Below are 23,935 nucleotides of genomic sequence, written 5' to 3' on the forward strand. Positions count from 1 at the left end.
CAGATATAAGGGGAAGAGAACTAACATATAATGCCTTCTGTGAGCCAGGCCTCATCGGTAATTTTACATTTAATCTTCAGAATTTCACAAGATGGGCAAGCATCATCCCCATTTTATAGGTGAGAAAACTGAAGCTCAGTGCGCTTAAGAAACTTGCCCATGATTGCATAACCAACAGATGGAGGAATTTGGGTTTGATTCCAAATTGTATTAAAGGTCATGGTGACTTTGAGTCTCCAAAAGGTGTGGTGGTGAGGGTGAGACCTTGGAGATTTGAGTTGCAGTGAAAGATTCTGGGCTTCTGTTGTCTAATTCATTAGCCATTGGCCACGTATGGCTGGGTTTTCAGCACTTGAAATGTGGCTAGTGTGACTTAGGAAGTGAACTTTAAATTTTATTTTATTTTATTTTATTTTTTTTAAAGATTTTCATTTATTTATTTGAGACAGAGAGAATGAGAGAGAGAGAGAGAGCACATGAGAGGGGGGAGGGTCAGAGGGAGAAGCAGGCTCCCCGCAGAGCAGGGAGCCTGATGTGGGACTCCATCCCGGGACTCCAGGATCATGACCAGAGCCGAAGGCAGTCGCCTAACCAACTGAGCCACCCAGGCGCCCTAAATTTTATTTTATTTTAGTTAATTTGAATTAAAATTTAAAAACTGATCATTGATCCAGTTATTGGGAAACTTTTAAGTGTGTTTGGAACACCTTGGGCATGTGGATCTCCTTTCTCAACTATAAATAATACGAAATTGAACTACAAATCAAATGTTTTGATGCAAATTTAGTATCCAAAGTGAGATGTCAGGTGAGTGGAAAATACATGACAGATTTTGAAAACTAAGTATGAAAAAAGAGTGGATAACTCTTTATACTGATTACCTGTTGAGATGATAATGCTTTGGATGTACTGGGTTAAATTAAATATATCATTAAATTTAATTTCACCTGTTTCTTTTCTTTCTTTTTTAATGCGGCTATTAGAAAACTTCAAATTAGATATGTGGTTCACACTCTGTTTCTGTTGAATAGCAGTGATCCAGATTGTTTCTGGATGCGTGTGTCTGAGGCAGGTCCACTGGGAGTCCATGCTGCCTGTGATGCATCCCCTCACTGGACCCTTTGCCCGTGTGCCTAGCCAGGGCTCTGGGGAGCCTCTAAATGCCGATGGCTGCCCTTTCTGGTGTAACCGGCCTGGGTCAGCTTTTCTCCATTGAGTTGTGATGCTCTTTGTTTTTAGCATATCATTACACACACACATTCTCTCACACCCACGCACGCACACACCACAATGCACACACCACGCGCAAATGCGTGCCCTCCCTCTGCCTCTGCACTTCCTATTTTGTTCCGTGGATCTGCTTGCCCCTTTCTGTGTTAATATCACATTCTTAGAGACTGGATTTAAATATTTCCTTAATGATTTTGATTATCATTTTGATGATGGTTTTGTTAATTTCTCGGTCAGTGTGGGCAGAACTGACATTTTTCCCCATGTTAAGCCCAATAATCCGGGAAAATGCCATCCTTTCCATTTATTTGATTGTATTTCAGTCTTATTATTTTGTAGAATTCTTGATCTAGATTTTGCTCAAGTCGTAAGTTTACTCATTGTTTTTAATAAAAATCTCGCTGGTATAAACGCTCTCTTCTCAATGTGTTCTCTATCTGGTTACGGATTTTTTATATATTAATTTAACCACTGAGTTGAAATTGTGTATTTTAACAATGGTAGTTGATCCTCTTGCTTTCTTAGTGACCAGATACATCATTGACAAATAATTATTTTGTCTTTACCTTTCTGCAGTTTGTCTCATTTCTTCTTGCCCTCATGTGTTGGTTAGGATACCTAAAACAGCGTTAAGTAGTAGTGGTAACAAAGGGCATTCTTTCTTTCGCCAACTTGAATGAGAATGGCTTTATTTTTTCACCATTAAATGCAACGCTGGTAGTTGATTAGTCTTTCTGATGTGAATGAAATGTCCTTGAATTTCTGTTTTACTAGGAATTTTTTTTTAAGATTTTATTTATTTATTTGACACAGAGAGAGCACAAGCAGGGGGAGTGGCAGGCAGAGGGAGAAGCAGACTCCCCGCTGAGCAGAGAGTCCAACACAGCTCCATCCCAGGACCCCATCATGACCTGAGCTGAAGGCAGACGTTTAACCAACTGAGCCACCCAGGTGTCCCTGTTTTACTAGGAATCTTATCAGAAGTAGTAGTTGTTATTAGTGGAAGCAATTGTTGAGTTTTATTAAGACCCTTTTTTGGTCTCTGTTGTGATGCCTCTTTTTATTGAGATGTAACTGACACGTAACATCAGTTCCAGATGTACAACATAATTATTTGATGTTTGTACACATTGTGAGATGGTCACCACAGTAAGTCTAGTTAACATCTGTCACCGTACCTAGTTAACAAAACTTCTTGTGATGAAGACTTTTAAGATCTCTTAGCAACTTTCAGTGATGCCTTGATCTATGACTTTCTTTGTCCCTCTATCCATAGACTTCTCAGTATTGAACTGTCCCTGCCCAGCTGACCCTAAACTTCAAAAACCAGGGTGTGAGTTCACTAAGAGTTACCCTCCTAGGCCGCCGTTCCTATATTCATTTGTCAACACATCCATTGAATTCCTGCTGAGCATGGTGCTACGTAAAAAAAGGGTAAGATGTAATCTGGTTGTTACTCCCCAGAACTTGAGGCCTTTATGACGCAGGTAATCAGGTTCTCCAGGACAGGATTCTTCACTGTTTTCCTAGGACTTAGCACCATGGTCCGCACTTGGTAGATGCTCAATCAGCTTCTGTGGGGTAAATGATTGAAGGCCTCTTTCTGTTCTAGATCCCTCACGATTCCATTATTTTCCCTACTTCTCTCTCCCCCTGCACATCTCCCCTACCACCCGAGAGCTAAGGGTTCCCCTCAGCTGTCTGGATTTGGCATGAGGGAAATGAGGCTTCCTTCCTGTCTGTGGATTTGGTCTGGCCGTCTCAGGGCAGATGCCGTGTTTCCCGCTCCAGGATGCAGTCAGGTTGAAGCGCCTCTTCTGTCACCCCAAGTTCCTGCCTGCTTGTACTGTTAGGTGCACTGCCATTCCTTGCATGCAGAAAGCAGATGAACTTGGAGCCGGAGGCTTAGTGACGCAGGGCTCACCTGTGAGTCCCCTGCCTGCCTTCCCAGCTGCACAGGTGGGTCCCCATTAAAGACTCAAAGAGTTCCCTGGAGAAATGATCTTCCTAAATCCCATTTCCACGGTCACACACCACCAGATATCTATGCACAAGCTCCAGGCGTGGGGTGCTGTCTGTCGGCTTCCCCTGGGGGGCTGACCAGAACAAATCTGGCTGACCAGAGGATTCTCCTGCCCGCTTCCCAGTGATGGACTGGATGTCATGTGGGATGGGGTGGGAATTTGGAACAGCCCCGGTCTTCTCAGCATTGGAGTCTGTCTTTGGGACCCAGTCACATCTAGGTTTGGGGTCTGAGTCACAGGACCCAAAAGCTAACATGAATAAGCCAGGAGGCCTGGGGTTGCCCTCTGCTTCCCACATGTAAAGCCTGCATCTTTGGGCTTTCTGGATCCCAAGGTACTGAAGTTGGTTGGATGTGGATGTCCTGTGCCAACCCCAGAGTGCTCTTTAGATGATGCGTAAGGGTTCTCATGATCTGAATTGCTGTTGCGCAGAATTGTTTCTGGTACTGTTTACTCTTGCCAATAGATGGCACTAACATATTTCATATTCGCCTTTTCACCTATCACTTCTGCCGTCCCTTCCAGTAGCTGGTGTCACTGCCAGTTCTTGCCCTCTGCCCTAGGACCCTAACGACTCATTCTCTCTGCTGAAAAGCCTTTTTTTTTTTTTCCCCCCACAAAGTGAAACCTTAAACAACGGTTTGGACCCAGTGGACATACCTCCTGAGTCTTATGAAAGAGTGCATTTCTTGAGTCACAGTTTTGGTGTGTTGGGAAGATGGGGATTTTTCTTCTTTGGAGCAAGTTCGCTTTCGATGGATCAGTTCCCAAAGAGCAGAAACCATTGGCTCTAGGATGGGGCTCTGGTCCAGGTGGGGCAGAGTGGTGGAGGCAGCCCCTGGCAGGGCAGATTCCTGGAAGGGATGCCGTCTGTGTGTCTCCATCTCTGGCTGTTAAAGGGCCAGATGGATGGAGGAGAGGCATGAGCTGGGGAGGTGCCGGTTGGTCTGAGAAAGCCTCCTGAGTACTTGAGGTCAGATTCTTAGGAGGGTGTGGACCGGCCAGGCCCAGGATAGCCCAATCCTAGGAAAGCATGGGGTGCCTTGTTTTGTAGTACTTTGCAGGCCACAGATCTCTGTTCCCAGAGGCTATGGCAAGAGTGCTGGTGGGTCAGCGAGCAGAGGCCCCATTGGGGTCAGTTTCCTGTTAGAATAACCATGGTGGACGGCTTGGGGTCACGGTGAGACTGAGCAGGGCTGGCCTGGGCTCTTTGGTCTCCTGTTTTCTCCCATCCAAGTACTAACCAAGCCCAACCTTGCTTAGCTTCCGAGATCAGCCGAGACCTGGCGACTTTAGGGTGTGGTATGGCCATAGACTCCAGTTTTCTAAGCCTTTTCCGCTTCTCAGTGCTGCCACCTGCCAGATTCACAAGTCTGACTTGCTGAGGGAGTTCCTGCTCCCTAGTCATAAATTCCAGTAAAAGCAGATGGTTTCATCTTTGGAACTGATCATGACACTGATGGGTGACTTTTTCACATTTTCCGTAATGGAAATGGAATGTGCTTGAAGATGGAGATCTTGACATTTTATTTTTCCTGGGTAGGTTTGGCTTAAAGTAAAGGCCTAGAAAAAAAATATATGAGCTCTTGGGGCACCTGGGTGGCTCAGTTGGTTAAGTGTCTGCCTTCGGCTCAGGTCATGATCTCAGGGTCCTGGGATTGAACCCAGCGTTGAGATCCCTGCTCGGGGGGGAGTCTTCTTCTCCCCCTCCCTCTGCCTCTTCCCTAGCTTGTGTGTGCGCTCGCTCTCTCTCTCTCTCAAATAAATAAATAAAATCTTAAAAAATATATATATGCTCCCTAAAAGGGAAGTGGTTTCTAAAATATAGGCAGATTTGTTTGTGAGCTCAAACACTCTTAATAGTGACCTCTTCAAGGCAAGTGAGCTGTGCCTCAGCATACGTTGTCCCTTCTGCCGGGAACCCTTCCTCATGCTGTTCCTCATGCGGGCTGATTAAGCTTACACATTATTTCCTCCATGAGGAATTCCCAAAGCCAGAGTTGGCCCTCCACTGTTCTTAGCGTTCCTGTGGAAGCCTCTGCTGGAGCCCTGATGACTGCCTTTCTCAGAGGTGCAGGCTTTTTTTTTTCTTCTTTTTTAAAAAGATTATTTATTTATTTATGAGAGAGAGAGAGAGAGAGCGAGAGAGAGAGCACAAGGAGCGGGGAGGAGCAGAGGGAGAGGGAGAAGCTGACTCCCATCTGAGCATGGAGCCTGACAAAGATGACAACGAAGATGATGCGGGGCTCAATCCCAGGACCCTGGGATCATGACCTGAACTGAAGGAGATGCTTAACCGACTGAGCCACCCAGGCGCCCCTCAAAGGTGCAGGCTTCTGGGGAAGGCTACGCCATGCTCTCTTGGTCCTCGTACCCCGGCTCCTAGCACAGTGCCTGGGGCACAGGAGGGGTTCGCGAGTGGTTATAGGACAATGGGCGGGCTGCTGCGGAACGTGCCTGTGAGGCTGGTGGGACGTGGTGAGCTTGTAGATGCCTTGGCTGTAATGGGACACAACACAAGTGTATGCTAATTACTTAAAGGAGGTGAATACAGCCTTTCTAACTGTGTTAAGACCAGCCGGTTAAAATACCTGGTATGTGCAACCTTTTCGCTTTTATTTCACTCCTACGCTTTTTTATATTCCTTCGCACCGTTGTTCTGTGATAGTGTCATGTTCTTATGCATAGCGGGGTGAAGTGCTGCAGTCAGGGTAAATGCTCTAGGAGCCTGTGACATCTCGCCCCTGAATCAGCCTTGGGCCTGCTTGCACACAGAGCATCAACATAGCCCTTGTGAAGGACGCTTTCTCCAGACGTGGGAAGTCCAGGCTGGACCATTAGCCCACCCAGGGAGGTCTTCCACGGCATTTCTTCACCTTGGCCTTCCCTTTTGCTTTCTTATTTTTGGACCAGAAGTGGAAAATTGAATCAACTGTGTACCTTATGGCCGGCTGTGATTTTCACGAGCTTCCAGAGACTTGAGCTCTATGTTTCCACCTGGGAACAGGCCTGCTCAGGATTTGAGTCTTCTTCCTTTTTTTTTTTTTTTAACAACTGGTCTTTATTTGGGACATATTTCTTCAGCACTCAGCATGGGCTAGGTCCTCTGTTTCTTATTTTAGGGACTCAAAGACAAAGCTGGTGGCGATCCTGTCATCCCCTGGCTCTGGGCTGCCTCTCTAAAGTCCAAAGTGAAGTTAAACAAAAGTGGTATTTTTGTGCACCTGCATGGACACCACACGTGCTGCTGGCATTCTGACCTCCGCTGATCTGACCCCGCTCCGCTCCCTTTGGGGTCATAAGAGAAGTACTTCAAGGGATGCTGCGGTCTCGTTTCTGCTCCATGTCCCTGCCTCCTCCCTGCTGAACTAGGCTGGGGGCAGAGCACTTCCTTGATCCCCCAGCAGCCAGTTCTTTCATGGTGGACCAGCTCCGGGACGCCCGTAGACTCTAGGAATAACTCCCAGCATATCTCTTTAGGTGGGTATGGGAGAGTGTGAGCCCTCCGTCCCTCTTCCACAGTCCACCTCCCAAGCAGGGGTGGGTGAGACAGAGTCTACCTTGCTTGGAGGAGATGGGGGAAGGGAAAGGGGAAGGAGCTGGGTGGGACTGGACCAGCTGTTCCCTGGGGCCCTGCACGGAGCCAAAGTCTCAGCAGGATGAGGTACTCTGTGGCCCAGCGATGGAGTGAGGCTGCCCCGGACTCTGGAGGGGGACGTTGGTGGCGTTGTATGGTGTCACACCTTGGGCATCATGGCACGTCTTCTCTGCTTCTCCACTCTCCTTCCTGACACATTTTGTGCTGCCTTTCCTCCCCACACCCTTCCATGAGGCCCTTCCTTTCCTTTCACGGTCATTCAGGCCTTCAAAGGGAGTGAGTGGGGCTTTGGTGCCGGCCTCAGCAAAGGCTGTGGAATCATAAAATGTGGATGACAACATGAGAGACCTGAGGGGTCGCCTTACCCCATCCCTGGGGTCCCTGACTCCATTCCAGGCGAGCCTCTGCTCTTGGCAGGTACGTTGAGTAGGCGAGGTTGCTTATCACTGAACAGAATATCCTCGTGGGGTACTGCTGACTGACTTCTCAGGGAGGGGACAGCTCTGGGATGCTCTGTGCTGTCTGGGGCTTCAGTGGGGCCCCCAGTTTGCCCGGGACTGGGCAGCCATGTTTGCGTTTGCAGCGGTCATGGTCATAAGCTGGACGCCATCTGATGAGACCGCTGATGTTGTAGACCCAGCCCAGGCCCAGAAGTGATTCTGAGATGCTGTAGGGTCAAAAGTCCCCCAGCACTGGGCAGAGGGAACATGTTTGTAGACATTTGAGACAATCCGTGACTGAACCCAAGCTCAGGGGCCTGACACCTGCCTGTGCCCCTGCCCCACCCTCCCTCCACTCCCCTGCTGCTCCCGCCTTCCTTCCTGGATTCGAACTTGCAATGTCCTTTTCAGCTCCTCCTTTTGGACTCCTGTTCTTGTCACCTTGCCCAAATTCTGCAGCTGGACCCTGGGTTTCTATTATGGACTGAAGTGGGTCCCCCCCACCCCAATTCATATTTTAAAGCCCTAACCCCAGGTACCTCAGAATGTGACTGTATTTGGGGATAAGGTCTTGAAAGAGGTAATTCAGTTAAAATGAGACACCAGGGTGGCCTCAAACTCAATATGATCAGCGTCCTTTTGAGAAGAGGACATTAGGACACAGACACAAAAGGAGCGAGGACCATGTGAAGAGACAGAAGACAGCCGTCTACAAGCCATGAGGAGAGGCCTCTGCAGAAATGAACCCCGCCGACACCGTAATCTCTGACTTTCGGCCTCTAGAACTGAGAGAAAATACATTTCTTTTTTTTTTTTTAATTTTTTTTTTTTAAGATTTTATTTATTTGAGAGAGAGAGAATGAGAGAGAGCACACGAGAGAAGGGGGAGGGTCAGAGGGAGAAGCAGACCCCCTGCCGAGCAGGGAGCCCGATGCGGGACTCGATCCCAGGACTCCAGGATCATGACCTGAGCCGAAGGCAGTCGCCCAACCAACTGAGCCACCCAGGCGCCCGAGAGAAAATACGTTTCCGATGTTTAAGTCACCCTGTCTGTGGTACTGTGTTATGGCAGCCCCAGCAAACTAACACAGCCCCTTCTGTCTGGCCTTTCCACTTCGTCCCTGAGGAATGGACCAGAAAGGCAAGAAGAAAACTCCACTCTTGTGCTACCAGGATCCATTTACTCATCCTCCCTTCTTCTGCTTATTTCCTTTCTCTTTCTCCTTGTCCTCTGTTTCTCTCTCTTTTTTAGATATTATGTATTTATTTGTCAGAGAGAGAGCACAAGTAGGGGGAGGGGCGGCAGAGGGAGAAGCAGGCTCCCCACTGAGCAAGGAGCCTGACATGGGACTCAATCCCAGGACCCTGGGATCATGACCTGAGCCAAAGGCAGACGCTTAACTGACTGAACGACCCAAGGCATCTCTGTCCTGTTTCTCTTTTCTTTTCTTTTTTTTTTTTTTTAAAGATTTTATTTATTTATTTGAGAGAGAGAGTCAGAGAGAGAGAGAGAGCACAAGAGGGAGGAGCGGGAGAGGGAGAAGCAGACTCCCTGCTGAGCAGGGAGCCTGATGCGGGACTTGATCCAGGGACTCCAGGATCATGACCTGAGCCGAAGGCAGTCGCTTAACCAACTGAGCCACCCAGGCGCCCCTGTTTCTCTTTTCTAACTTCGAGGCAAGAATACCTATATTCTGAGTTGTCACACCCCACAGTAGAGCAGGGAAAGAGGGGGAAGGGAGGGTTGAGAGAGGTGAAGAATGTGTGAGGTGGAAAGGGGAGGGCCAGAACCGCAGCCCAAAAGGAGGGAGAGACAGTTTCAAACAGACTCAGGGCTGAGCTTGGAACCTGTCGCAAGAGTCCGATGCTCAACTGACTGAGCCACCCAGATGCCCCCCCAGGCTACTTTAATATTGAGCTGAATTTTCAAGGGGAGGCTAGGATTGAGACAGGCAGAGGAAAACGAGGGAGATATTTCAAAAGGGCCAACAGTGCGGGCAAACCCGGGGACAAACATGCTGTGCTGGCCAAATGGGGGCAGGCTGGGTGGACTCCATGAGCATTTGCGTTGGGCGGGATGGAGGGCGATGCTGGAGAGGGTTTGAGTGTGAGGCTGGAAAATCTCCGTGCACCGAGCAGTTTTCAGGGAGAAGTGGGAGCTCCCAGAGCAGTGTTGCAGGTCAGTGCATCTGGCAGCCGAGTGTGGGCTGGATAGGGCTGCCACCCCGGTCACTGCCGCAGGTGTGTGCCTCTTAGGTCATAGCCTCTTAGCTAAGAGCTATCGCCCTGTTAGTCCAGGCCCTGGGGCCAGCAAGAGAGCGACACTGCGAGACTGGGAACTGGGCTCTCTGTGGACTAGAGTTTGTTCGTCGTACAAGGGAAACCTGACAGAGAGCTGATAATGGATATTGGAGAAAATACAAAATAAGAGAACATCTGGATCGGGTTGGACTCTCGAAGTAATACAGTATGTAGCCATTTAGATGAACTGCTTACCGCTTATGCCTAATTAGCCCCGGTAACAGTTCTGAGTGTGGCTAAGTGGGTCACTTAGCTTTATTGTGCTTTTAATTTGGTTCTTCATATGATTCTTCATCGTCTGTTGTTCTTGAAGCTTGTATGTCTTGTCAGAACTTTAAAAAACGTAAAGGAAAATTACCTTTCAGGGCAACAGAAGTTAAAAGAATGGAGATTTCTGGGGAGCGGCTGAGATCCTCCGCAAGCGCTTAGCAGAGGTGGTTACTTTCTCTAGGCCTTGGAGATAAGAGATTGGTTTTGTTCTTATTGTTACCTCAGCATTGTGTGGGATTTGGGGGAAGGAGGTGTATTAGTTAGCTGGGGCTGCCATCCCAGAATACCACATACAGGGGAGTGTAAGCAGCAGAAATTTGTTTTCTGGCAGTTCTAGAGGGTCAAAGTACAAAATCAGGGCACAGGTTTGGTTTCTGGTGAAGGCTCTCTCAGCTTACAGATGGTCGCCTTTTTGTTGTGTCCTCATGTGCCCTTTTCTCAGTGTGTGTGTGTGTGGGGGGTGAGGCTGGGGGTTGCTTTGGTGTCTCTTCCTCTTCTTTTTTTTTTTTAAAGATTTTATTTATTTAACAGAGAGAGACATAGTGAGAGCAGGAACACAAGCAGGGGGAGTGGGAGAGGGAGAAGCAGGCCTCCCGCCGAGCAGGGAGCCCGATGCGGGACTCGATCCCAGGACCCCGGGACCATGACCCGAGCCGAAGGCAGACGCCCAACGACCGAGCCACCCAGGCGCCCTCTTCCCTCTTCTTTTTATTTGTATATTAATTTTTTAAAAAATATTTTATTTATTGTCAGAGAGAGAGAGAGAGAGCACAAGCAGGGGGAGCGGCCGGCAGGGGGAGAAGCAAGCTCCCCGCTGAGCAAGGAGCCCGATGCGGGGCTCGATTCTAGGACCCTGGATCATGACCCAAGCCGAAGGCAGACACTCAACTGACTGAGCCACCCAGGTGTCCCTCTCTTCCTCTTCTTATAAGGACTGTAGTCCTATCAGATCAGGGCCCTACCCTTATTACCTCATTTAACCCTAATACCTCCTTAGAAGCCCTGTCTCCAAATCCAGTCACACTGGGGGTCAGGGCTTCATCATATGACTTTGGGGGTGGGTGGGTGGCACAGTTCAGTTTGTGACAGGAGGCCCATCTGACATCAGAGCAGGATGCAGACTGGGTGGAAGGGAGAGAGAGTGGGCAGGAGGCCTGACCGAGGAGAGAAGGAGAGGAGAGGCGTGGAGGGTGTTGAGGGGGTGGCAGGCAGAGAAGAGAGGGAAGGCCTGGTCGGCCTGGTGCATTCTGCCAGGCCTCTCTATGTGCTCTTGGACTCTTCAGGAGCCACCATCATTTACAAAAGGACAACTTACCAAAGGACAGGTTGGAATGTTACCAAAGTTTCTGTCATCCTCATGCTTGAGTCTTTTTGCTGTGAAGAGCCCAGGTCCAAGTTCTTAGGGGCGCTTTCCCTCCCAACCCCCTGGAAAGCAGAGCTCAGTGTCCAAAGAAGTGTGTGGAGGCTTTACCTCCCATGTCAGGCAGCGTGTATTAACGTGACAAGAAAAGAAGCGGAATTTCTCACCATCTTGCTTTGAGGGGCCAGTCTAGACTATTCCATGGGAATAGACTCCTTTCAGGTAGAGGAGGAGGAGGGGTTTTACAGAGTGGCTGGAAGGGAGAAAATAAATGAGCTTGAGGAGGACATCCCCACTGCCTGGATACCCAGGTGAGATGGGAGAGGCAAGGACCAGAAATCCTCAAGGGGGCTTCGAAACAATATCAGGGCGGAATGTTCTGAGGACAAGGAAGACCTTCCCCTACTGCTCTCCAACTACAAGGGGCTGAATGGCTCTCAAAAGTGAACTAAGAAAAAAGACACAACAGCCCACCGCCCCAGAAGGTAAGGCCTGCGCCTGAACAGATGCGAGCCCCTTTGTTCACAGAGCTGGGAGGCTTGTGGGGTGGTGCGGGGCTAATGTGAGCCGCATAATGGGCGGTGCCTTTCATATGCAGAGCAGCCCTCTGATCTGAGGGGGATGAAAGTGCTGCAAAGTGGAGAGGCTCGATGGGGGGCCTTTGTCTTTGACAAAACAGGCATCTGCCGGACTCGAACCCCCTCGCCTGCTCCTTCAGCCCATGGGCTCCCGCAACAATGCCCCAACTGGGACCTGGGTCTCCCCACAGCTGAAGAAGTCTCAGGAAAGAGAAAGAAGCATGCTGCAAATGTTGGACAGGGAGCTTAATCGATTCTTTCCACAGCCTAGAAAGAAAGGGAGAGAGAAGGGCTGTAGGGAGGCAAGGGGAGAGCGGAAGGGGAGACATGGTGGTGGTGGGGGGTGTTAGCGGGAGGGGGTGGGGGCGGGTAGCAGGAAGGAAGGGTGGCATTTGAACACTGGAGTAAACTGTCCGGTAGTAAGCTTGTTACTTTTCTGAAGACAGTGCAGATGGGGTGAGTATGTGTCATTGGAGGGATGGAGAAGAGTATGCAGCTAATAAGACATGTTTTGGGGTGGACTGATACTTTTTTTAAAAGACAGTATAAGCAAGCACAATATGAAAGCAGACATCCATCTGACTCACTGTTTCCAGGGGGGAAAAGAAAGTCCCTTCAAGTCTCTGTGCTCTCAGAAACTCTATGCTAATTGTAATAATTTCCAATAGTTCTTCCTTTCTTCCTGTTTCTTACCCTTCTTGAAATCTTAACCAATACTCAAAACAAAGCACTTGGCATTTGGCCTAGAGATTTTCTGCTTGTGGATGATTTTGAGTCTATTCTGTGGGGTCGATGTACTCCTTGGCCATAAGGCTGATGGTGCTGTGTGTCATTGGCAGGACGTCCACCTAGTTGTCATGGGCATGGCTTGGGGGGGAGTGGACAGACATGTCCTATGTAGGGCTGTCCCTTCAGGGGCTGTGGTTTGGGTAGGGAGTTGGGAGAGGAGGGAGCATGGTGATTTTGGCATCTCTCATCTGCCTAGCAGGAGAGAGGGTCTGAAATAAGAGGACTGACCTCACATAGTGATCTCTGGGTGAGGGGCATTTGTTAATAGACGCAGAGAGTGACTTTGAGGCTGTCTCTGAATCTTTTTACCTGAGTGGTACCGTTATAACCAGGATAGGGCATTCAGGAGAAGCAGGTATACTGCATGTCCTTGCTCAGAGGTGCATGGGTCCTAAGCAGTCGGGCCTTGCCTTGGAAGAAGTAGGCTTTAGACACCCTGGAGAGGTCAAGGCTGGTCTTGCTGCCATCCTGCTGTTCTTCTACCCAGCTTCTCACTGGAAAGAGCATGAACTTAGGAGGCCATGGATCTGGGATTGAATCCTGGCTCCCTCCTCATTTCTTATCTTTTTGACTTGGGGCAAGATACTGAACCTTTCCGAGTACGTTTCCTCCTCTGTAAAATAGGGTTGATGAAACAAACATCATTGTAGTGAGGAATAAACTAGAGAACCTCTGTAGAGGACCCAGTGCATAACAGACTTTTGATAGAAGCTCGCGGTTACCTTTGCTCCTACAACCCTAAGTGGTTGGGCTTATTTGTACCTACTCAGTACCCTCTTATACCCCATCCCTGTTGATACATGTTTACACCCTTGGTTCCTCTTGCCTCGTTTTATTCTTAGGCATTCTTGTCACGCTAGCAGGAGAAACCGGGGCAGCATTGGGGGTTGAGTTTTATTTCTGAATCCAGTAGTTCGCCACCTTACATGCCCTTATTCCAAGTGTCTGTCTTGGAGTGATCGGTTCAGGAGCCGATCTTGTCAGTGATTGGCTCAGGATCCTGGTTTTAAGCCAATCAGCATGCAGAATTCTTCTGGCTTCTCCCATTGGTGTAGGTGTGAGCATGTGTCCTAAGTTGGCCCAAATAGATGGAAGAGAGGAGAGGTTAGAACAGAGGTGTTTGCTTGCCCTGGCTTGACTTGAATTTTCTAGTTATAAGGGTGGTCCAAAAATTAAGCAGGTGCATAGGCCAGGGGAGCCCTGACCTTACTACGCTCCTCTGCTTTTGGCTTTCTGCTGTGTCCGAGTCTGTTTCCTTATGATTTAAACCAGCTTAGGTTCTGTTCATCCTGATTCCCACTGTCCCCAGCTACAGGGTAACTGCTCCATATAAACTCCCCATTCCTTACCTGGAGTCACCATTTTTCTTTACCGTTTTATCAAATATGTATTTTAAACAACATAGTGTTTGGTCTTGTTTTTGAATTATTCTATAAATGGAACTATACTATATATTTTCTTCTGTGTCTTGCTGGTTAACCCAAATTGTGTGATATTCATCCATGCTAATGCGTGTGGCTGCTATTCATTTTCACTGTTGTGTGGCATCTACCACAATTTTGTAGTTCTCTTCTTGATGGACATTTGGGCTGTTTCCAGGGTTTGGCTGTTCCAAATTATTTCGCTATAAACATTCTCACAGTAGTCTCCTAGAACCCACATGTGAGTTTCATTCCCATTAGCTATGGTTTTCCTTTCTATTTAATTAAACTATAGGAAGGAAAGCTGAGATGACTCTCTTGGGACTCTTCTATGAGCCTCGGTCTTCCTTCTCTGACTCCTCTTTAATTGGCTTCAAAGGTTACTGTCTTCTTGGTCTCAGGAATTAGATACCTGTGATCTCCAGCCACTTGCCACCTTCTGCTGGCTCCACAATGACCCCCTCGCCGATCCCCAGCACAGCCTTAGACACGCTATTTCCTTCTACCAAGAGATGAGACCACCGTTTTTGTAGTAGGACTGGCTTCTTCAAATTCTTTGAGAGCCTACCCACCTGGGTCTCTCACCTGCAGAACCTGACCTAGCCATAGATTGGCTCCTCCTGTTTGTGAGATGCCCTAGATCCTTCCTGGTAGGGCTGTGGTGAGGGCAGGAGCGGGGTCTGTTGCCCCTATATTTGTTTCCTAGGGCTACCCTAACAAAGTCCCACAGACTGATGGCTTAAAACAACAGAAATGTATTCTCTCCTACTTCTGGAGGCTGGAAGTCCCAAGTGAAGATGTCAGGTCAGCAGGGCCATGCTCCCTCTGAAGGGCCTAGAGGAGAAGCCTGCCTTGCCTCATCCAGCTTGTAGTAGTTGCTGGCAATTTTGGCCTTTCGTGGCTTATGGATGCATCCCTCCAACATCACACGCCTGTTTTTTCACCATGCGCCTCTACAGTATCTTCCCTCTGTGGGTGTCTGTCTGTCCACATTTCCCATTCTTGTCAGGATACCATTCCCGCTGGATTAGGGCCCACCCTAATGACCTCATCCTAACCTAATTACACCTGCAAAGACCCTATTTCCAAAAGGTCACATTCACAGGTAATGGGGATTAGGACGAACATATCTCTTGGGGGGAGAAAAGTCAACCCATAACATCCTCTTTTTCACCCCCTCTGCTGCCTCTATGGCTGGTTATGGAGATGACCTTTGGATTGACTTGTCTTGCCTGACCTGTGGGGATTTACACTTGTCGTGTGGTGATGGGAGCTCCTTCTACCATGAGCTCTAGCCTCTGTTTTCCTTCTGTCTTTCTGGGCTTCAGCGCTGGCCCGGGCGACTCTGGCTTCCATCCCGTTCCCTCATGGAGCCTTTACTCTGCCCAAATGAGATGATCCCTGGACGTTTAGCTGTTTCTACGTTGGGCTTACTGGTTGTCTTTGCAGTTGCCACACTCCTGCTGCCCTCTGGGGAGGGACTGGCTCCTGGTGACGTGCTGGAAGCAGCCTCTTAGGACGAGCTTGCACTACCATCCTCCACCCTGCTCGGACTCTCTGAGGCCATGGTCGTGCTTGGTCGTGCTGGCCGTGCTTCTTCCGGGACCCCTGCTGGCTGTTCCTGCCATCGCTCCATCGTCTGTCCCGGGCTTATGGATTTGGTTGCTGCCATACTCAGCTCTTTCTGTGGTCCTGTGGCTGCCTGAGCTGCCACCGCCCCTGTCGTTGCCCCTTTGGCAGGGCCTGCAGGCCCCGTGACTACAGAGAAGTAAGTGCTCAGGGTGGATACACTGGCCCTTCCATGAACAGAGGTTTTTGGGGGTACATTGGATCCCTCACCCTAGCATGAGCAGGGGAGGTGGCTCAGACAGCACAGGGACCATATGGAGGCTCCTGATGGGCGCCTGACCTGATTCCCTTCTCCATGGAGCTCTGTGGCCTGTGCCAAGGGGAGGAGAAACAATGAAGACAGAGAAGACAGAATGTGAGACCAGAAGGGTCTGCTCCCCTCCCTTTCTGAAATGGAGCAAATCAAATGCTTCCAAGTGGAAGAGTGTTTGAGGTCATTACGTGCAGTCTCCCCTTTAATGCAGGAATCCCCTCTACATGGACATTCCAATTTTGATTGAAAAGTCCCAGTGCCAAGGAGAGCAATATTACAGTTCCCCAGGGAACATCGTTGTACACTTCTATGTTGCACACGTGTGCTAGTATTCCTGTAGGAGAGGTTCCTAGAAGTAGGACACATGCGTTTTCTGTGTGGATGGCTGCTAACAGATTGTGCATGTATGGAAACACACATTGTATCGATATATACAAAAATGACTACATGGCAATCACAGAGAGACAGGGAGCTCAAAAAGAAGAAAGGACTTTCTAATAGTTGAAAATGTCCCACAGTAGAGCAGGGCACCTGACTTGAGAGAGCAGGCATTCAAAAAGAAGAGCTTGGTATACCCTGAGAAGCACTGGGAACCTCTCCAAGGTGGCAAGTCCCCCAGTGGTGGCTTATTTGGCCCTGAGCCCTTCCAAGCGTAACGCATCTTCCAAGGGAGCCTCAGAGAGAACAACAAAGGTTTCGAGGGCCCGTCCCAAAGCGCTCTGAGCCCGTCTCCTTGTGTGTTTGCAGAGCCCTGCCACGGGGCTCTGCTTGTCCTCCGTCATAGACCCAGGCATGTCCATTGTATCCCCAGTTGGGTTGGCCCGAGTTCTGCCAGGACCCTCCACGGGTGGCCTCAGGAGATAAATGAGTTCTTCCCAACAGGTAAGAAGTCCTCCTGTGTACCCTGAAGATAGCAGGAATGGCTGGCTGCAAGCTTCAGGGGTAGCTGCGGTTTCAGGGGGTCAAGGACAGAAATCTCGACAGGTTTCAAGGGAAGTAGCCTGCTTAGCTCTAAGATCTTGGGGGCCTTTCGTTCCTTCCCCTGGTGGCCCCTGCTGGCCCCTGGTGGCACGTGTAGCATCCTTTTCTCGGTCTGTGGCTGGTCAGGCCAGCAGCGTGGCGCTAGGTCGTGGAGGGTGGGCTGATGGGGGCCACGCCCATGGTCGCCATCTGGGATGTGGGTGCGCACATCGGTCACTTCTCTCCTGCTGCTCAGGATAACGTTGCTCTCAAACAACGACATGTCCTTGAATACCCGCTCTCCTTGTACCCTGGCTGCTGCAGCGCCCCCCGCCAGGGGCCGAGCGTGCCCACGGTGTGGCTGCTGTGGGCCGGGTGATGCTGTAACACAGATGCGCTGCCCTTGGCACGGCCGATTTTCGGTGGCGGGGCGAAGTGTAGCTCGGGGGCCAGGTAGTGACCGTGATGGCCCGTCTCTCTCGGGGGTTTCCACGTCCGCCTAGACTCCACTGGGTGGTTTTTTTTTTTTTTTTTTTTTTAAAGATTTTATTTATTTATTTGAGAGAGAGAATGAGATAGAGAGAGCATGAGACGGGATAGGGTCAGAGGGAGAAGCAGACTCCCCGCTGAGCAGGGAGCCCGATGCGGGACTCGATCCCGGGACTCCAGGACCTGAGCCAAAGGCAGTCGCTTAACCAACTGAGCCACCCAGGCGCCCCCTCCACTGGGTGTTTGTTAATCCTGTACTGCCCTCTGTGACCTGTTGCCGTCACACACCCTTTTGTTCTGTCCCACTCCCAGGGGGCAGCCCTCAGGCCGGGGGCCAAATCTTCTTCCCCAAAGGCAGCTCCGTTTCCCAGAGGACTGGCTGCTGACGTGCGGGGTGGGGAGGGGCTGCTGCTGTAATTATTATTATAATTATGATGGGAGTATATAAGGCTAATGACTGTGCTGACCCCTGCGGGTGCTTTACCTCCTCTGCCTCTCGTCCTCTTTTCCCTAGTGCCTCTTGCTTGGCCCTCAGGCAAAAAGACAGGGATCTATGTCAGGTATCTGCCACTCAGGAATTTTAAGTTTTTTTTTTTTTTTTTTATTCATGAGAGACAGAGCGAGAGAGAAAGGCAGAGGGAGAAGCAGGCTCCCAAGGAGCAGGGAGCCCGATGCGGGACTCGATCCCAGGACCCTGAGATCATGACCTGAGCCGAAGGCAGATGCTTAACCATCTGAGCCACCCAGGCGCCCGCCACTCAGGATTTTTTAAGAGAATTTATTGTTCTGCATCAGCCCAAGTAGCTTGGCAAGACAGTGACCATACGGGAGGCATAATTCTTGGAACATCCCCCGTGCAGTCCAAAAGCTGGACTTGAGAATTTAGAACGTGGATTTCTTCTGAAATGTTGTTTTAGGCGGTGGTTTCTAGGTTCGGCCACAGAGAGTTTTGTTTGCATGAAAAAACTGTAGAAGCAATTACGTTTCAGAAGCATGCTGGTCCCAAAGCCCACATCCTTCCTGGTGAGGATATAAGTCAGACTCCAGAAACTGTGGTGCGGAGAACTGGCATTCAGGCTCGGAGAACTGAGCCAGGAATTGACTGCAGGGCAGCACCCACCAGCGGCTCTCTGGAGACGGTTCACATTTTAAAGAGTTGGATGTGTTTGCTATTCATTTCTTCAGGTTCTTGAAGCTCTAGCCCTGACTTACTTCCGTCGGTGACTCCCAGCCAGGCCGGCACATAGAATCACCTGCGGGTGAATGTAGGTGGCGGTTCGGGCTAGCGTAGCTGTAGTTACAAAAGGTGCCTGTAGGGGGCGGTTGCACGGGCTCTTGGTGGTTTCTGGGTGGCTCCGCTGTATGGACGGATACTCTAGATTTTTTTTTTTTAAAGATTTTATTTATTTATTTGACAGAGAGAGAGAGACACAGCGAGAGAGGGAACACAAGCAGGGGGAGTGGGAGAGGGAGAAGCAGATTCCCCGCTGAGCAAAAAGCCCGATGCGAGGCTCAATGCAGGGCTCAATGCGGGGCTCAATGCGGGGCTCAGTGCGGGGCTCAGTGCGGGGCTCAATGCGGGGCTCAATCCCAGGACCCTGGGATCATGACCTGAGCCGAAGGCAGACGCTTAACGACTGAGCCACCCAGGCGCCCCTGGATACTCAAGATTAAAAGAAATAAGCAAGCTCCAGAGCAGTGGGGAGAGCATGCTGAGATTTATGTCAACAATGAAGTGGTAGATAATGAGTTGCCATCTGTGGTTTGGAAGACACTGGCTTAGAAGATTTCCTGGGAAAATCACGCCGTATGGGTATCTGGAGGAGAAAGCTCATCTGAGATTTTGGAGAAATGAACCTGAGTCCTTGTAGGATTGTCTGAAATCTTCATCTGTGGAATTCTGCCTGGATTTCTCCTTGGGGCCTGCCTGTGTCAGCCTGAGCCTAGAGCAGAGGTCCTGGTGATGAGGGAAGCAGAAACAGGTTCACCTCTGGCCCAGAAGGCTGACCTATAGCCTGCATAGTTTCAATAAGGATCAAGTACGTGCTGGTGGCTACATTCATAAAGGGTCTTGTGAGTGCCTGTAAATCTCACTGATAGTTAATCCTGAACTGAATTATAAGCACCATAGAAATCCCGCGAAAGTAGTTTTATGAGCGTAAATTCGAAGAAGACATTGATGATCTCATACTCCCCGGACGTCACCTTCCCCCGTGAGCACTAAGTATATAACTACCAGCTTCCTACAGCGAAAGTACAGCTCCCTGTGCCTGTGGGTTCCATCCCTGCGCTACTTAAATACACCTACTAAGTTGCACCGTACAGCATCTCGAGAATTCCTTCTCAGCCCTTGCGCTCGACGATCCTGCCACACTAGGACAGCTTTGGGTTGGGGGCATTGGGGACACCTCTGGGGTGATCCTGGGTTTCTGCATCCAGCCTGCTTTTTCCCTGGAGAGGCTGTAGAAACCTTCATTTTTGTCCCTTCTTGCAGTCAGAAATTTCCTTTTTCCTTTTTTGTGATTTGCTGTAGTCACTAATGTTATCTTAAGGATAAGGGTAAGTCTCAGGCTGCATGTCCTTCAGAAACCGTGGAGGATAGCCCTGTTTGCCAAACCCTGGCTTTCTATCCCATGATTGTTTTGTCTTCCATTACAGTGGATGGCTTCAGTACTCGTCCTTGGAAAGGCGTCTATTTGAGTGCCTCAGGGCCAAAGGAGCACAAACAGAAAAGCAGAGGAGATAGCTCTACATTTCTCTGTCTGTCTATCATGTGTCATTCGTCTATCTGTCGGCTTTTACACAGAGACTGTCCCTGGAAAAATACACAAGACACTGGCCTCAGTGATTGTTTTTAGGGAGGGGGATTGGGGTACAGGAATAGGAGGGAGCTCTTTTTCTTCGTACTGTTTGAAACTTTTACCATATTCATATGAACTATTAAGAGAAGAGTAAGCTGAGACTGACATGTTTTGACTTGTGTCTCCAAATCCTTACATTGAAGTCCTAACCCTCAGGACCTGAGAATGTGACCTTATTTGGAAATCGGGTCTTTACAGATGATTTAAGATGAGGTCATTAGGGTGGGCACTAATCCAATATGACTGTGTCCTTATACAAAGGGGAAATTTGGACACAGACAAACATGGGAAGTGTGCCATGTGGAGATTGGGGTTATGCAGCCACAAGCCGAGGAACGACCAGAAGCTAGGAGAGGACCTGGAACAGATCCCTCCCTAATTCCTTCAGAGGGAGCGTGGCCCTGCCAGCACCTTGATTTTGGACTTCTGGCCTCCAGAACTGTGAAACAATACATTTCTATTGCTTAAGCCTCCCAGGTTGTGGTCCTTTGTTATGGGCAGCCCCAGGAAATTAAGACAACACAGGAGAAAATGTTAGCAGAGTCTCCAAAGAAAGGGACTGATGGAATAGAGAGGAGGAGGGGTGGATGGCAGGGAGTTGGTTAGGGATGAGGTGAGGGGGCCACCCCGCCTGTGCTTGCTCCTTTGCCCTGCCTTCCCTTCCTGCTCTCCTGCCTCGGCTCTCAGTTGGACAGGCTGCACAGGAACAGCGCCAGGTGAGATCCTGCAACGCTGGGAGGCTAGGTCAGTGACAACGCTCCATCAGGATCAACCTCCTGGGAGAGACCCCTGTGCTCAACGTGACTGAACACAGCTGTTTCCGAGGAGTTTGCTAATCTGTGAGTCACGTCCTGACACCCCAGATTTCTCAGACTGGCTCCGACTTTGCCAAGCACAGCAAGGAGAGTGAATTGCCTAAGTGACCAACAGTCATGACTCCTGTCAGACTGTGGGGCCTTTCAAGGTGCCACAGTAGGTCTCTGAGGAAGCGGGGCCTGGACCTCCATGGTTTCAGCCGGCTGAGTCTGGGGCTGTGTATTGTTTTTGTGGCTCTGTCTTGCGCTCCCTCACTCCTGCTCTGGGGCCTCGAGACTGCGTGCAGAGAACGAGGGGGTAGGCACCTCCTACAGCTGCAGAGGCAGACACAGAGGGCCCCCCCGGGTTTGGCCCCAAAGAAGGCCCCTCCAGCAGTGCCTCAGGGCCCTGCCCCTGGTTGCATGGAGCTTGATCATCAAAAGTAAACGTAAGGAGCAAAGATAAACATCCCAGCAGAGGCTTTGGAAACCTGTTGGACAGGTGAAATGTCTTTAGGGTAAATGACATTTGACCACATTGTAAAGGGACTGAATAAACAAAGGCCTGATTTAACCTGCCAGGCGGGCCACACAGTCTTCTTCATTTTGCAGATCCGCCCGTTCTGCAGGATGGGTGGCTCAATCTTCTCTAAATACCTAAATACAAGAACACCTTCAGAAAAGCATTTCAAAGTCAATGGAAACTCTTGGAGGAAGGTCGGCCAGCAACAGATAACCTGGGTTTGTCCTGAATGGCTTTAGGAGAAGAGCAGAATCCATCAGCATGTATTTGTGAGCTAAGCAGAGCCTGAGAACTTGCTTTGGAGGAGACATTGAGAGACAATGTGTGAGACCTTGGCCTGGGGCCTGGCAGACCTGAGAGGGGCTTCATTCTGCCCCTCCCCCTCCTCTCCAAAGCTTTGTTCCTCCAGCTAATTCGAAGAAGTCATTGAGCCATTCCCAGTGGTTGTGGAGAGGTCCCAATTGTGTGGCTTTAGAATCCAGAGGCTCATCTTTGTGGAAGACTGAGTTTCCTCACTTAGACCATAATTTGTGGATGTGCACCTGGGTGTATCTATCTGTCAGCTCATGTCATCAGTAGAGGGGTGGGGACAGGGCATGGCCCAGAAGGTCCAGGCCCAACAGAGCAGAGGGGGACATTTGGAGAGGAGAGGAGGGGATTTTACGGAGGGACCTGCCCCCACCGCCTTTGCTTAAATCCTCAGGACGGGGACAGCCAGTATTAGAGTAACCGTGGGAGACAGGGCCATGTGTGCCGCTGTGGCCTGTGGGAAGCAAGTCACCAAGTCCCCCTGCCTCTTTGCCCTCAGAATGAAGAGGATGTGTGACAGGAGGCAGCAAGGGCGTTGGGGCTGCGTAGGGTCATCTGCTGACTTGAGACCTGTAATATGTTGTCTCCAGAGAATTGAAAACTTCCTGCTGAAAACCTCACAGAGTGCTCACATGGACCCCGCCTGTGTGCTTTTCAGCAAATGGGTAGGGAATATTCCAGCCAGGCAGTATCTATACACCGATGACTGGGGCAGCACGTGGAAGGGCAGCTGTCGAAGGTGATATGTCTGCATCCACACCTGGGGAGAGCGGGAGAGAAAGTGCCATGGCATCTTCAATGTTGTCAGGAACCCCAGTCCCTCCCCCCGCCGCCCAGCCGTGCCAGAATCCCACCTCCCCCTCTGTCCCAGCTCTCCAGTGCCACGGAGAACCACTGTTTTGTAAAATTCCTCGAGGCTGGATTTCCCCAAAGGATGTGCCAGCGAACCCTTCTCGTGTGAGATATGCCTCAAATAAACTTGGGAAACAGTCTCCCTTCGGGAAGAACCACAGCTCACATGAGTGTATCAGAGACTCCGAGAAACTCGTCCCGATAAACCTGTTTGATTTTGTTTGGCCCTCGTTTCTCACTTTTCCGTAACTTCTATTAACGTCCCACCGACCCAGTGAATCCATTAGGTGGCACACGCCACACTGACGGTTAGAACGGACTCGTGGATGTTGTGTATATTTTCCTGTCCAGTCCTTCGCGTAAGGGAAGCTGTCGTCGGTATGTCCCTCTCTGTGTGTCCCCAGCTGCCTCCTGCCTTTCCTCCCCAGCTTCTTCAGACATTCATCTCAAGCCGTTCTCTGGTCTCTTCACCTCCTGGCGACTCTCATGGGATAGCTGCAGGTGGTCTGTGTCCGTTTTAAGGCACTTCCTCCAGTGTGACCCACAAGGGGCCAACTTGGGCAGGACTGTCCTCCTTTTCTTTGGACACCGCCCGGGGATTTGTGTTCCCTTTTTTAGCAGCAGTGTCCATGTCTTTACACAACAGACGCAGAGGTGAGGCCATTGCCGACCTTGGACAAAAGAAAGAAGACGGCAGCTAATGATTGCGGTATCAGTGAACTTAAAAGGGCCCTGTGTTTTCTCCCCATAGGTCATCTTTGCTTTGAACCAGACCCTCCTGCAGCAGGAGAGCCTTCGAGCAGGCAGCCTTCAGATCCCCTACACGACGGAGGATCTCATCAAACACTATAACTGTGGGGACCTCGGCTCCATCATCTTCAGCCATGACAGCTCCCAGGTGAGGGCCCTTGTCCTCTATCCAGCTCAGCATGCATTTAAACACAAGAATAAAGACTTGACCTGCTGACGCCTGGACCTTCTGTGTACAAAGGATCGAGGTCATCAAGGGCTCCAGAAATAAAATCGGACAGGTTTAGATGTTGAAGGAGACGCCGCAGCTAACAGAGGTATTCTTTATGATACGTGGGAACTGAGGAGGTTGCGTTGATGAGTGTTAATTCTCGGATCCCAGGCAAAGGATGAAGCTTCAGGGGATCCAGCGGCAGGCCTCATGGTCCGGGGCGGCCTCCGGAGCGGGGAAGGGATCCTAGTGCGGAAGCCCCTGGCTGACTTAGGCAGCACTTCTGGGAAATG

General features: G+C 50.0%; 1 protein-coding gene across 1 annotated transcript in view; it reads left to right on the forward strand.

Annotated features, from left to right (window-relative positions):
- The window catches only part of TRABD2A (TraB domain containing 2A), a gene marked incomplete at its 5' end in the record, with an annotated part of 69,207 nt that overhangs the window by 32,011 nt on the left and 13,261 nt on the right, over positions 1-23,935 (forward strand). Inside the window, one exon of the mRNA XM_035000548.1 lies at positions 23,433-23,579. Within this exon, the coding sequence (XP_034856439.1) occupies positions 23,433-23,579 (147 nt within the window). The remainder of the gene's footprint in view (positions 1-23,432; positions 23,580-23,935) is intronic.

The sequence above is a fragment of the Mirounga leonina genome, unplaced genomic scaffold (genome assembly GCF_011800145.1).
Source record: "Mirounga leonina isolate KUSES-001 unplaced genomic scaffold, KU_Mleo_1.0 Mir_125, whole genome shotgun sequence".
NCBI lineage: Eukaryota > Metazoa > Chordata > Mammalia > Carnivora > Phocidae > Mirounga > Mirounga leonina.